At 34.3% G+C, this 14,596-nt stretch overlaps 1 protein-coding gene across 1 annotated transcript in view; it reads right to left on the bottom strand.

Annotated features, from left to right (window-relative positions):
• Positions 1-776: 776 nt before the first annotated feature.
• Positions 777-14,596, bottom strand: part of LOC121391489 (protocadherin Fat 4-like) — a gene marked incomplete at its 3' end in the record, with an annotated part of 32,595 nt that continues 18,775 nt past the window's right edge. Inside the window, exons 6-13 of the mRNA XM_041523105.1 lie at positions 11,441-11,593; positions 10,276-10,334; positions 8,473-8,713; positions 6,600-6,833; positions 6,073-6,145; positions 5,293-5,705; positions 2,838-2,976; positions 777-931 (exon numbers count right to left, since the gene is read on the bottom strand). Coding sequence (XP_041379039.1) covers positions 777-931; positions 2,838-2,976; positions 5,293-5,705; positions 6,073-6,145; positions 6,600-6,833; positions 8,473-8,713; positions 10,276-10,334; positions 11,441-11,593 — 1,467 coding nt within the window. The remainder of the gene's footprint in view (positions 932-2,837; positions 2,977-5,292; positions 5,706-6,072; positions 6,146-6,599; positions 6,834-8,472; positions 8,714-10,275; positions 10,335-11,440; positions 11,594-14,596) is intronic.

Raw genomic sequence — 14,596 nt, forward strand, 5'->3', positions numbered from 1 at the left:
TATGTATATATATATATATTATATATATATATATATATATATATATATATATATATATATATATATATACATATATATAATATATATACACACCACACACACACACACACACACACACACACAGACACACAACCAAACACATACAGTGAAACCCATCTTAACCGGACACCCATAGAAACAAATAAAAAGTCTGGTTTTCAGTGACATGCTGTCTAGATATCTGATGCTCTGTACTGTTATTTAAAAAGGATAATGAAAAACGTCTAGTTTGAAAGACGTTTTAGAGACTTGTCACAACACACAATCACACATAAACGAATACATACACCTGAACACATAGCCTACATTCTCAAGTAACACCAGAATCCTCGACAATTCATTCTTCTTCATGGTTTCGTATAAACGTTCAGAGTTCATCATTGCATAATGGTTTAGCAATTCATCTAAAAAATGTAATTTTTTGCTTTGGTTACCCTATACATACATGTATTTTTGTATCAGTATTCTCATTTTACAACAATACTTACTTTATCCTTTCTTCGTTCAAATGTTTCCCGTCTCACAGTCAAAGCAAACATTAATGCAATTATATATATATATATATATATATATATATATATCTATATATATATATATATATATATATATAGATATATATATATATACATGCACTAGTATAACAGATAACAAATAAAAAGATACATGGACATACAGTATATTAAAGTCGCAATCTTTTTCCACCACACTACAACATTTACCAATGCAAAATGACTTACTTTATCTTTGTCTTCAACGGTCATACTATTGCCTGTGTCAAAGGTAATAGGAATTTGTGGTGACATGTTTTCAGTTATAGATGCTTTGTATGTTTGATTTAGATTGAAACTTGGCTTATTATCATTGACATCCAAAATAGTCACGGTGAGTGATGCTGAAAATGAAACATAATTTAATCCCAACTGTTCTGAAAGTAGCATTATCAAATTTCATTTCGGTTTGAGTGTATTTACATTACTTATATATATATAATATATAATATTAGCAACAATATATTATATATTGTGAATCGTCCACATATAATAACTAAAGAGCTAAAGAGAAAATCAGAACTCTTAACAATATATATATATATATATGTCCCTGAGTGCGTCATTAGTGAGTTCACAATTAAAAATACCTGTATATTAATAACAAACTGTTAATTTAGTTTCCTACCACGTGTTTGACAGCAAACATTCTTAACTGTGGTTCATTGGGTTTCCATCTTTTGTGGAAGACCCGGTGGCAAAGCGAATCGGCGCAGTAGGTTCGAATTCTAATAACTGACATTTTGAGTTTCAAAATAATTTTTTTATATTTACAGTATAACTGAATAAGCTACCTGTCTATGAATTGAAGAACTACAATTGTCTGCCTTTACGTTTGTGAATGTACGTGGAATCTATCTAGTGACTCCACTCGTTCAAAACAAAATTATATTTGCAAGGACGTGGGAATTTTTCACATTTCATAGTCAGTAAAAACTGAAACCGTTTAGACCAGCTATTTTATTGCTTTTTTATTTGTTTTTATTCCGTAACAAATTACAATCATATAATTAAGTAAATATAAACACATACATACACACATGCGCGCACGTACACATATCCATCCATCCATATATGTATGTGTGTGTGTGTGTGTGTGTGTGTGTGTGTGTGTGTGTGTGTGTGTGTGTGTGTGTGTGTGTGTGTGTGTGTGAGATACAACAGTTTTGCTAAAATAAATAGTTAGATCTAAAATACAGTGATGTGGTTATATTTTGTATTCACAGTAAAGTACACTCAGAATGACTTAGAACGAACACGTAAAGTTCCGTTTTTCTCTCGCTATATATATTAATACATTTTAATGGAAAAAACCGCACTATGTATGACGAATTAACATTTAAAAAGAACGAAATACTTTGTCCCAAATTGTGAGTTTCAGTGTAAATGAGTGTGTATACAACGAACCGGGCATAAACAAAATGATACAGCAAAAACTGCAATGAAGCAAACACTACCACACAGAACAGATACAACGTTTTGTTTTTAAATGTCGACTCGTGTCAATTATAGGATTAAGTTATTAACAGATCATTCTCACTTCGCTGCACTACAGGCCGTGATGACAAGCAACATTTTTTCAAGGCATGCAACAGAAAAGAATAACACTCATTTTCAACTTGACGGCAATTAGCATGGCTCACCGTGACCTCGTCGTGTATTGTCTAATATTTTGCAAAGGGTAGCTTCAAAAATCCACTTTCTGTGACAATCAATAAAGTTGAAACGAAGTTGACGACGACACGCCACAAATGTAGAGTAAACCGGCGATCCCGGTAAGTTATCACATTGAACGATTAAGGAGGCTGAGGAGCCTATATCTGATTATTGTCAAACGAAATGACCATAATGAAAGACATCGCGACAGTTTTGCAAGTTATGAGGCTGCTGCCAAGTAAGCAGACAAAAATTACAATTTCAACAAAAAAATAAATAAAAATAAAATTTTAAAAACGTGACTAAGTTAACTTTTGTTAAGTTCTATTATGAATGTTTTCTTTTTATTATTGACAATAATTGTGTTAAAATGTATGTATGCTATATGTAACATGTTTTAAAAGAAAAAAATCCAATAAGTCTGACTTTGGAAATGAAAATGACCAACTTCTTCAAATGTGTACTACGAACTACAACTATAACAAACTAATTATCATGGTCCCTTCCAGTTGGTTATAAGAGTACTTTACTGTGCTTGATTTTTCTTCGTAGCCTTATTTTATGTCCATAATGATGTACTTTTAATGTTCTAACCAGTTGCAGTTTGTGGTTTGTTTGTCTTTTCGTGTTGATCCCAGACATGGATATATAAGTGAACAACCTCAGCTGTTTCTCGGTCCAGCTTTCCAATAATTTTGATATCACCTGTGCTTCTGTTTATATTAAACATATTCTGAAAAATAAATACATAATATAATCGAAAACATAAGTACACTTTTTGTTACAAATTTTAAAGCACCTGATCCTTGTTTTAGAGTTTCATACCGTTTCTGTTTTGCATAACATGTATTTTGAGCTATTACATACACCAGGGCGGCTTTTTTAAAAATTCCAAACCTATGATGGGTGTCTCAATAGTTGTGAGCCCTGCTATGAAGGATGTGTTTTATACCCTTAACAGTTTGCATGAATTAAGGACAATACTCTCTATGCTTTCAGGCCACATGTGAACCAAGTACACAACCTGACATCATATACCTGCAAGCATCAAAGTGACTAGGTATTCTCTGTTGAAAATGGATAACCCTGCGATGTCATCAAGTATCTCCAACTGAATTGACTACCACTTTATAATGAGTCATGGGAGATGTCATGATATGATCAAAACGATCCTTTGATTATCTTTTTTCTGATATATGATTTTGATAATGATAATGTTTTTGTCATTCACATTACGTTAACATTAAAGAAATGCACATGCAAGGCTTTTGAACTGGAGAGCATATTCAACGATATTTAATGCACATTATTGCTTAATATCAATAAGTATATTAGTATATTTAATTAATAAAGCAGTTAAATGTGATGGTAATTATATATAATGGACGCAGCCATTTTGTTCCATCCCAGTGAATCTGCCAAAGTGGCTACAAAACAAGTCGAAATAACTGGATCATGTTTTGTCCATGCATTAACCTACATACTGAAATGATAAACAGGGTGTTTTCTTAGTTAATTGGTCTATTCTTTTAATTGTGCCTCCACCTGTAGTTCTTGATTTGGTAGGTAACCAGACTTGGCAGTTGCCGCCATCTAGACACAAAAATAATACCGGTATTGTGATGTATTTGTTTGTAATCTGATGCGTCAATCTATGTCCTAATATTAGTCTTTGTTTAATGGTATTGAGAAAATGTAGACATTTATGTTATTAGCATGTAGTGGATCAGGAACCGGATCACCATATAGCTTTTCAAAATTAAAACGTTCTCTAACAAATAACCTGTCACCCCTAAAATGGTAATGGACATGGTTTATTACTGTAAATAATTCTGTAACATTCTTGATTAAGTAGACTGTTCCATCTAAAATCACAGAACTGACCAATTATGTAGTCCCAAAGAAAACAAAATTATAATGTGTGGTCGTTTTTGCTTGAATTTACCAATAGGCCTAATAGTATGCATTTTTTCTTTGAGAAAAATACTATATCCCCATTTCGTTCTGTTAATGCAAATTGAAATATATTTAGTTAAACAGTTTATTATATTATCAATTCATTTATGTTGCTTTTGATCAAAGCAAAGTGCCTTGTCGTAACTTACTGCGTTTGTTTACAATGTACATAAAAGAGTTGGTAGGACCTGATGTCACTTCCTACCAAGCTAGAGGACCGGACGCGACGAACACGAAACAAAATGGCTGCATCCAGTGTAGCAGAAAAAATCACATTTGTTTTTATTAGTTCTAAAAGTATGCGTTTTTTAAACTGCCAGTATATTTTGGTGGTCTGGGTATGCATCTTTCCAACACATACGGCTCATATTTGACTTTACTTCCCCTTTAATAAACGATGTTGTTCAAATTAAGCATTTTTTCTCTAACTAAACATAAAATTAAAATAAATGCAAAAAAAGAAAGAAAAATAATGATTATTTACTATTAAACACCTCATTTAATTTATAATGTGTAGGCGTATAACATAATTTATTGTAACATTTGTAACATACTCTTTTCATTTGGGCAGTATGGGTAATTTAATTTATATCCACTTTCACGGAAACACTTCTTAGTATATCGAATGTAAAGCCATTGCAAATATTACAATGACCCATAGAGTAAAACAAATCTATGACCCATTGCTCCTACTGTGAGTGGTCTAACCACATGGATACCCCCTGACTCTTTAAGACGAAGGAGTAAGATGTACCTCAATGGTAGAGAACTAGCCTGAGTTGCAGTGGGCCATATTTTGTTCTCCTACCCAAACCAGAATCCACTACTGGCATATTAGAGGTTGTCATATTTGTTGACCTATGTGACACTAAATATAAACGAGCCCTTGGTGCTACTCAGTAAGACTCGACTATGTGGTGACTGTTGATTTACGTATTTATTACCTACTAGACCACACCTCACAATAAATACTAATACATGTTAGACACCAAATAGTCATCGTTGAGCAAACATTCTTTTCCTTTGATATCTCAAGATGAAACAAACAGAAGATATGGTTTAGTATGTTAAGTAAATAATTCAAGTCACATACCTGTGCAACGACAGTACTCCGATTCCACCAAATGGAATACAAAAGTGATGCATCCTCGTCTAGATCGACAGCGTGAACAGATCTTATTATAGTATTTACTGTAACATTTTCATAAATTTCATCATTTACACTTGTTGGTGTAAATGTAGGTTTCTCATCATTCACATTCACTATAGAAACCAATACATTCGTTGTGCTACTTAGTGGCACCCTACCACGATCAGTAGCTACCACCGTGAGATTATACTGCTTTTGATCAAGTTCTCGGTCTATTGTGTTCCTTAAATGGATCTGCCCCGATGTGCTGTTAATGATAAACTTGTCCAGGCCAACAGATTCCAGAGTATACATGAATTCGTTGTTTGGCTTGCTACCATCTTTGTCTTTTGCAGATATAGTGGATACAAGGGAACCTACGAAAACAAATTTGAATATTAAAAGCTTTGAACATATGAATGGCAAAAACGTTAAGGGTAAAAGTTGAATGATAAAACTAGATTCCAATGCACATTTTAACAAAACACTGAATACTATTAATTACACTAGATCTTTGTTTCACCAACAAGGATCAATGACACCATAATAGCCAAACCTTTAGCATGGGGATTGTTATAAGGCAGTTTCCAAAAATAACAAGTCATATGTGGTTGTCAAAGCTGGTTAGAAATGCAAACATGCACTAAGGTATCTGATCACATGTATATATAACCAGTTACAAACAGTTAATGTTTATACTTCTACTTGTATTTACTGTTTGAAGCTGTAAAGACATGTACTAACCAACAGGACTGTTTTCTGTAGTATTTGTAACGTATGGCGTACTCTGAAACTCAGGTGCAAATTCATTTTTATCCTGTTGAAACAAAATGAAAATACGTGTATACAGTTTGGTCAAGTATATTTCTAATTTCACCTTTAAGCAAGAATGTATTGCGTACGTCTAACAGATAATTCGTTTAAGTCATTTTCAAATAATCTACTAAAGATTTGTGCATATACATATAAGTTATACATATCAAGTAGACACATAAATATGCATACGAATTTAATTTGAGATATAGTAATAAGTGTATTGCTACTGAAGATAATTTAAAACATATTAGATTTAATTATGTATTGTGTTTAATGATTGTGTGTCGATATGGAATAGAAATATAGATACACGGTGATACAAATAATGTTTTAGTCATTTGCAATGTAAAGAACTAGAAAGTGATAAATACGGTAAATGATGGATTTTGTTTATAAATGCAATTTCTTTAAAACAGAAAATATAATAAATATATTGGCCAGACAATTTTACATACCTCTACCAAAATTGTAACTTTCACAGTTGAAGACAATGGTGGAGATCCGAGGTCCTTTGCTTTAACTGTTAATCTGACAAATCCTCCAAGAGACACATTCAGTCCTTCATAATCCAGTGCAGTGTTAATGCTTATTTCACCACCAGTCGCATTGATGGCAAAGTTATTAGGGCCACTTATTATACTGTAAACTATTTTAGCGTTATTTGTTCCACGCTCATCGTTATCGGTTGCCTGGAACCAAAATAATGTTATTGCAATATTTGGTACACATCTCATAAATATAATTGCATGACTTTTCCATGACAAAATATATATTTTTCATCACCATTCTTCAATGTTTTAAAGGAGCCAATGGGCAGAGAGTGAGTAGCAACTGTAATGATTTTTGTACTTGTACCATGATTTCCAAAATAGAAAAGGACAATCTTTTTGTACATTTTAGAAGTTATTGTACGACAGACTTTATTAACCATGTTACAAACTGTATCAAGCGTGTGTTCAGATGGGTTAAGGGAAGGTAATTGTTTTTTGAAAATTCAGTGTCTGATCAATTGCCTGGGAGCAAGTGGGTCCCTACTTTATATAGCTGTTCTATTAATGGTTATAAGAAGTATGGCACTCCCCGCCTAGTCGCCCTGTCTACCCATTTTATCTTGTTTTTTAGCTTTATATTGTATCAAACTACTTTTCACACAGATATGCCAACTGAACATCAATACGTACTAACATATTTTCATTCATTGAAACATGTTTACACTTAAGACTTCATAGTGACATTAAATTTATGTTTTCTGCCCAAAACATAACTAGCAACACTAGATGACAACGGGTAACTTAAGCATCTTTCAGACACTGACGTATATTTTAGGCTCCATTTGAGCAATTGCATGCATATTAATTAGAAAGCGCCATCACCTTCCAATAATCGTCAGTCTACAACTATAGCAGTAACTCTATGTAGGTCAAAGCAACTGGACCTACACTGAAAGGAGTGCCATATTCTTTTAACCTTCAAGTTCTGAGGTTACATTCCATGAACTTACCATAATAGTGTTTTTCCCATGCTTCTCCATGCTTTTTCGTGATTGTGCAAAAACATTGTTCATAGTATATAATATTATTATTGCAACAGGACACATACTTAAACCACAAAATTATAATTTATGTCAGGTTTTCAAACCATCACTACATTGGATCTGACAGATTGTGTGAACAAATTACCATTTGAAGTAATGTAACGTTTAATTCTTAAATTTAAAAGCTAAACACTTGTTTTGCTTAACGGCAGCACTAGATGACAATGGTAATTGGCTGTCAAACATCTGATCATTGTGACACATTAATTTTAAATGCATAGCCAGGCTGCTAACTACTATAGAGTTATCACTGTTTCATCCCAGTTATAATTATAACCAGTTTGTGAAGATTTGTTTCTAAGGGAAACACTTTTTCATTTACCAATATATCCATACAAATATTGCAATACAGACTGCACCGTATTTTATTTGTTGTATTATATTGTAGTGTTCAGAGAAAGCTCACTAGAGTTATTTATTAGTAGCAAGGGATATTTTATGTACACCTTTCCAAAAATATGACAGCTTACACCACATAATTTGATATACCAGTCGTGGGATAGGAAGGAAGTAATAAAATCACTACACCTAGCTAATAGTAAATGTTTTGTGACATCATATAATGTCATCTATGAAAAATAAAATGTATTTACATTTCACATTTTAAGCTCAGTAAGTGGTGTTCTTGTATTACAGTGTAACCGATTTTAACACAAATAGTTTAGTAAGTCCCCTTATTTGGTATGCAGTGCATTCTTCTACCGAATTCCTAATTCAATTAAATGTATTCTAACCTGAACTTTAACAGGTCTATTAAAATGTGTAGACCCCTCTTCGACTGTTCCATCGTACTGATCTGCATTGAACCTTGGAGTTTGGTCATTTTTGTCAAGTACTGTTATAATTAGAGGTGCAGACACTTGTCGTTCCCCATCCGAGGCAGTCACAGTGAGGGTGTAGGAGCTTCTAGTCTCCCGATCTAATAGGTGTGCTGCCCTTATTGTAATGACACCAGTTCTATTGTCAATTGCAAACCTACAAAAAGACAGTTACTAGTATGATATATACGAATAATAAAACAGTTCTAAATAGTATCTCTAAACAAGGCAAAAGAATAATTTGACAGCAAATGCAGACAAGAAACTTGCCATCAAGGGTACATTGCACAACAGTAAATAATAAAGCAGAATATTAGATTACATATATATTCACAAACAAAACCCTCAACTTTTATGAAGTTATGTTTAAAAGTACTATTCTGAGTTTGCTGCCACCATAGTAAATAAGAGAGAGAGAGAGAGCGAGAGAGAGAGAGAGAGAGAGAGAGAGAGAGAGAGAGAGAGAGAGAGAGAGAGAGAGAGAGAGAGATGGTTATTACTAGACTGTTTTTCGGTATCGTCAATATCACAATAAAAAATGTATTAACATATAATCTCAAGTGTAATACAACGTCTTTTGTATGATGACTACGAATGGGTATGTCAGTTATAGAGTGTCGCCATAGTACGTTTAAATGCCGTGACTTCGATTAATTTACGTCTAATTTACAAAGTTATCAAATTCTGAAAGTATATGATCTGAAAAATATCATATGCACACACACACACACACACACACACACACACACACACACACACATTGTGCATGTTGTATATATACTTGATAAACTTCATTACAAAAATATTATATATATAATATATATAATTAAATTTTCTTTGCATCTATACACTTTACGGCAATCTGATTGGTCCAGAGGTGCTTACTTTTTTCGTTCATATCTCAATGAACTGCGAAAAAAAAACCCACGCCTACCACTGTCTCGCACGCCTTCTGTGCAGCAAGCCGGATTATTCAGGCAACCATAATTAGATATTTTGAAGAAAATACATGTGAAAGCTACAAAAGCAATACAAAATGTATACTATAAATTGATGGAAAATGCTATATCAGAGTAGACATGTAGATCTATACGCATTGATATAAAAAAACACACCGAAAAACCTCTTTACTAATCATGACATGAGACTCGGTCGGTGGCCAGAGAAATCATGTAGGAAACTTCACGCCTGTAATTTACTTGTAAGCGATGTTCTACAGCTGTTGGCGAAAATTAAACGGTTCCACCGACAGCATAAATGTTAGAACGTTCCCTTCATTAACTTTCATAAAATATAAACTAAACACGAATATAATATAATGAAATGATCCGTAAAAATGCACAGCAGCTAGATGAAATGGTGTCGTTTATCAAATCATTTACCAAATGACGCCATTTACAAAAAATAACCTCATTCAAATAATAGTGAATGAACGTATATGAATGAATTTTGCATAAACAATAATACAGGCATATTTAAAGCTAAACAAAATAAATTCAGTTATGTATTGTTAAAGTATGCATATAAGTTTAATTATAAGATTTGACCGCAATTATTTTTTGGTTCATGCAAGTATGAACCAAAACATAATTGCGGTCAATTCTTCTTATATATATATATATATATATATATATATATATATATATATATATTTTTTATTTTTTTTGTAATGAAGTTTATTGAATTAAATATGACAAAATCCTAATTATAGGCACATACACTTCCGGAAACCCTTGCAATGAATAAGACACAATGCTCTTAAAGTCATCATCTGTGGCCTGAAATAATAGAAATAAAAACAAATAAGGTAAACAAAACAAATATAATTTGAATCAGTATTAAAAACCCACTATTTTCATCTATAATTTTATTTATTCCTTTCTTTTGTATGTTTTAATATAATGCAAGACCTCACGTTTGATATACTAGTAGGTGTGACTGATAGTGAAACGGGAATTCCGAATTGCAAACACATGCCTTACTCTTTATTACAGGCTCTATTTGCAAAAGCAAGGCAAAGGAATGGAAAGGAACATTAATTTTTGTTTAATGACGCTCCAATACATTTTATCTACAGGTACTATGTATTGAACATATGAGTACGACAATCGGTCAAAACTGTAAGAGAAAAAACCCTGCGGCCATTTGGATGCACCTGCTAAATAGTAACAAGGTATGTTATAGAAATAATCTAAACAACAAAACCATTATCCAATATCAAAACATACCTGCACAATATGGTTGAATGGGCAATTGGTAAAATGTTGGTTTATTCCATAAATCTCTATTTACAGGAGGTCTGCCACTCCCGAGGAGATATTTTACAATACATCCTTGATGCACCACTCTGATACTCTATTAAATCAAAATTAGCACAGGACAGAGCTCCTTGGAATAAATAACTCTGATGACATCCACTCGGGTGAAAAAAGGGCTCTTTTGTTTGACACAGGGGTTGAAATTCGAAATGGTTTAAATAGCACATTTTACTTCATATATGAAAAAATGCCATTTTAAAATGTTTCACCCTCTCATAAAACACTGTCAAAACAGTGATGATATAAGAACAGCATATGCCATGGCCTTCGACATACTAGCTGTGAATACTAAACTTATTTGGGAAAAAGCAAATGAGTCCTCCAAGAGGACCCCTCTTACTTATTATCGACATTTCCTTGATACATTATGGAAATAATTCTAAAGTTTTATAATGTCCTTCTTTGAAATACATTTTAAAGTACCTACCTAAGAAATGCCACTACAAACATTATACTCCAAGGAAATGTTTCATCATGCAACACATACGCGCACACATGCACACAAACACACATTCATTTGATATATTTTGTATCTGTGAGTGTGCTAACACAATACATGTACCAACCTGAATATGTGGTTGTTGTATGAATGTTGTTGTATTTTCAAACACAGTAGCGTTATACTCTGTTCTGTTAAACTTAGGGTTGTTGTCATTGACATCGATGATGGTAACCATAACAAACGCATGATTACTGTGTGTTCCATCAGATGCAGTTACCTTAAATAAATTAAATAAATGGACATTTGTTTAACAACTCTACTGCACATTTTAGAACTACGGCAGTTTTATGACTTCTAATGTATCTTTACATAGTATGATATTTAATACTGAAATAAATTATTAAAACGATCATAACATTGTTCTCTTTTATAATAATAATAATAATAAGAAGGTTTAATACATTAATATTAAACAGATTTATTGTAGTATTTTCCAACTGTGGTGTGAGACCTTCACTGGCTTAATAGGGTTACTAAATTAGAGTTATTCCTCCTGATACAAATTTGGGCGCAAACGGCCACTCTCAAAACTGGAAAAAAATTAACTAGCATTTAGCTAAAAAAACTTATTAAATTTAGCAAAAACTTTGTTAAATTGATTTCGATTACAATGCCGCCAACCAAGAGGTTGAGAGGGAGGCGTCTCGCCCTCAGGTTCCGAGGCGAGGATTGGGAAGGAGGACAGCGACTTCGACTCGAAGTTCGCGTTCGAGAGGTGCGCGTGCGAGTGGCATGGCCGTAAGTGCAGCGAGTAAAGATACACAGTCAGGTGAACGGACCAACAGATGTGAATAGGGAAGCAACAGGTAACATTTGGAATTACGCTTTGGCGGTTCCTGATAGTGTTTCTGTCAATAATTCCGATAATCTTACGCCGGTTAACCGGGATGCGGGGACGGACCCAAATGCTATACCGGGGGGTGGTCCGGTGGGCTTCATGCAGTTAGGCGCAGAATCGGTGGGCAACCCCGAGATCTTGCTTTTAGCCGAAGATGACATAGCGGCCCATGTGCCGGGTCAATTAAAACAGAAGATCTGGGCGAATCAGTATATAAATTTGGGGCTTTTGTTGAAAGGAACCATTGAATTGCAAGATTTTTATGGGGGAGGGTCCTTAGTTCTCAATGAAAATGGGGTCCTTGAAACACGACCACGTGTTTTCAAGGACAAAATATCCACTGTTGAAAAATGGACTGATGCATTCATAATTTTTATGCACATCTATATACAAAAATTTCCTGCCAAGGCGACTGAATTGACCCAATATATGTCCGTCATTAGAGATGCGTCAGCCAGAAGTCCGGGATATGGATGGAGGGAATATGATGAACAGTTTAGATTGCGCCAAGCCATTGCCCAGCAATCTTGGTCAAAACTAAACACCGATCTTTGGCTGCGATTGCTGTCTGTACCTAGAGCTGGTGCAGCTAACCCCTCGGGTAGTAGTAGTGGTACCGGCAGAGCACAAGGGGCAAAGGGAGTATGTTATGGTTTTAATAAGGGTTCTTGTAAATTTAAAATGTGTAGGTATCAACACATATGCTCAGTTTGCCGTGGCAATCACTCCAAACTAAACTGTTTGAAGGGGCAAGGTGATTCCTTTCGTAACCAGGGTGATAAAACCAGCGATGCCCAAAGTGCTTGGGGAAAAAGAAAAATTTAGTTTGGGATTTACCTCAGTAAACACCACAGTGCTTGGTGCTGAGTTGAAAGGATATCCTGATGAGGCTATTGCGAAAGAATTACTAGACGGTTTCATGTATGGTTTTCATTTGTAATACACAGGCCCCCGAATCCCCGTAGATGCTCCAAATTTAAAATCATTGAATGACAATATCGCATTAGCTAGAGAAAAGGTTAAAACAGAGATTGAGATAGGTAGAGTGGCTGGCCCCTTTAAATCAAGACCTATTGCTACATTACGTATATCTCCTTTAGGTTTGGTTCCTAAGAAAACCCCAGGTCAATTTAGAATGATACATCATTTATCATATCCAGAAAATCATTTCGTTAATGATTTCATTGATCCCCCATGTATGTTCGGTATCGTATACAAAATTTGATGAAGCAGTTTTTCTGATACAAAGGTCAGATCAAGGGTCATTGTTAGCAAAGGCTGATATTAAGTCTGCATTCAGATTATTGCCAGTGTGGCCAGGTGAGTTTGATTTATTAGGTTTTAAACTTGAAGGGCAGTTTTTCTTTGATAAATGTCTACCAATGGGTTGTGCTATTTCTTGTGCTACATTTGAGAAATTTTCCACATTTTTAGAATGGGCCACACGTAAGAAACTTTACCGGGGGGGGGGGGGGGGGGGGGGGAATGATACATTATTTAGATGATTTTTTGTTTGTGGGGTCAAATAATTCGAACCATTGTCAACAAGCTCTATACACGTTCTTTAATTTATGTAGTCGGTTAGGAGTGCCTATTGCTGATGATAAGACTGAGGGCCCACAGGAGGTAATTTGTTTTCTGGGCTTGGAGATTGATACTGTTAACATGTTAATCAAGGTACCAATGGAAAAGGTTCACGAAATTGTGACTAGGATTTCAGATATGTTATCAGGACAGAAAACTACATTGAAGGCGATGCAGTCTTTATTGGGCATTCTCAACTTTGCATGTCGTGCAATCGCTCCAGGTCGAACTTTTTGTAGGCGAATGATTAATGCCACTATTGGGCTTACAGAACCATTTCATCATTTGAGATTAACAGCTGACATACGTGCTGACCTGCTTATGTGGTTACAATTTTTCAAATCATTTAATGGAATATCGATGTTCCGTGACCAATTTTGGGTCACAAGCGAACATGAAAAACTTTTCACTGATAGTTTAGCAAAACAGGGAAATGGCTTTGGAGCATATTACAATGGTAGTTGGACTTATGCGAGTTGGACTCAATGGTGGTTTGAACAGATGACATTACAGTGTTGGAATTTTTCCCAATTTTAGTGGCAATATTTATTTGGGGCAATAGGTTGGCAAATAAAAAGATACTTTTTCATTCTGATAATCAGTCTGTTGTAGCCATAATAAATTCTATGACCTCGAAGTCGCACAACATTTTGACATTATTGCGTATCTTTGTACTTCGATGTTTACAGTTGAACATACTTTTCAAAGCAGTACATATTCCTGGCAATGTAAATATATTAACAGATAGTTTATCACGTTTACAGCTGGACAAATTCCGACAACTGGCTCCTCAGGCAG

This window comes from Gigantopelta aegis, unplaced genomic scaffold, assembly GCF_016097555.1.
Source record: "Gigantopelta aegis isolate Gae_Host unplaced genomic scaffold, Gae_host_genome ctg2552_pilon_pilon:::debris, whole genome shotgun sequence".
Classification (NCBI taxonomy): Eukaryota; Metazoa; Mollusca; class Gastropoda; order Neomphalida; family Peltospiridae; genus Gigantopelta; species Gigantopelta aegis.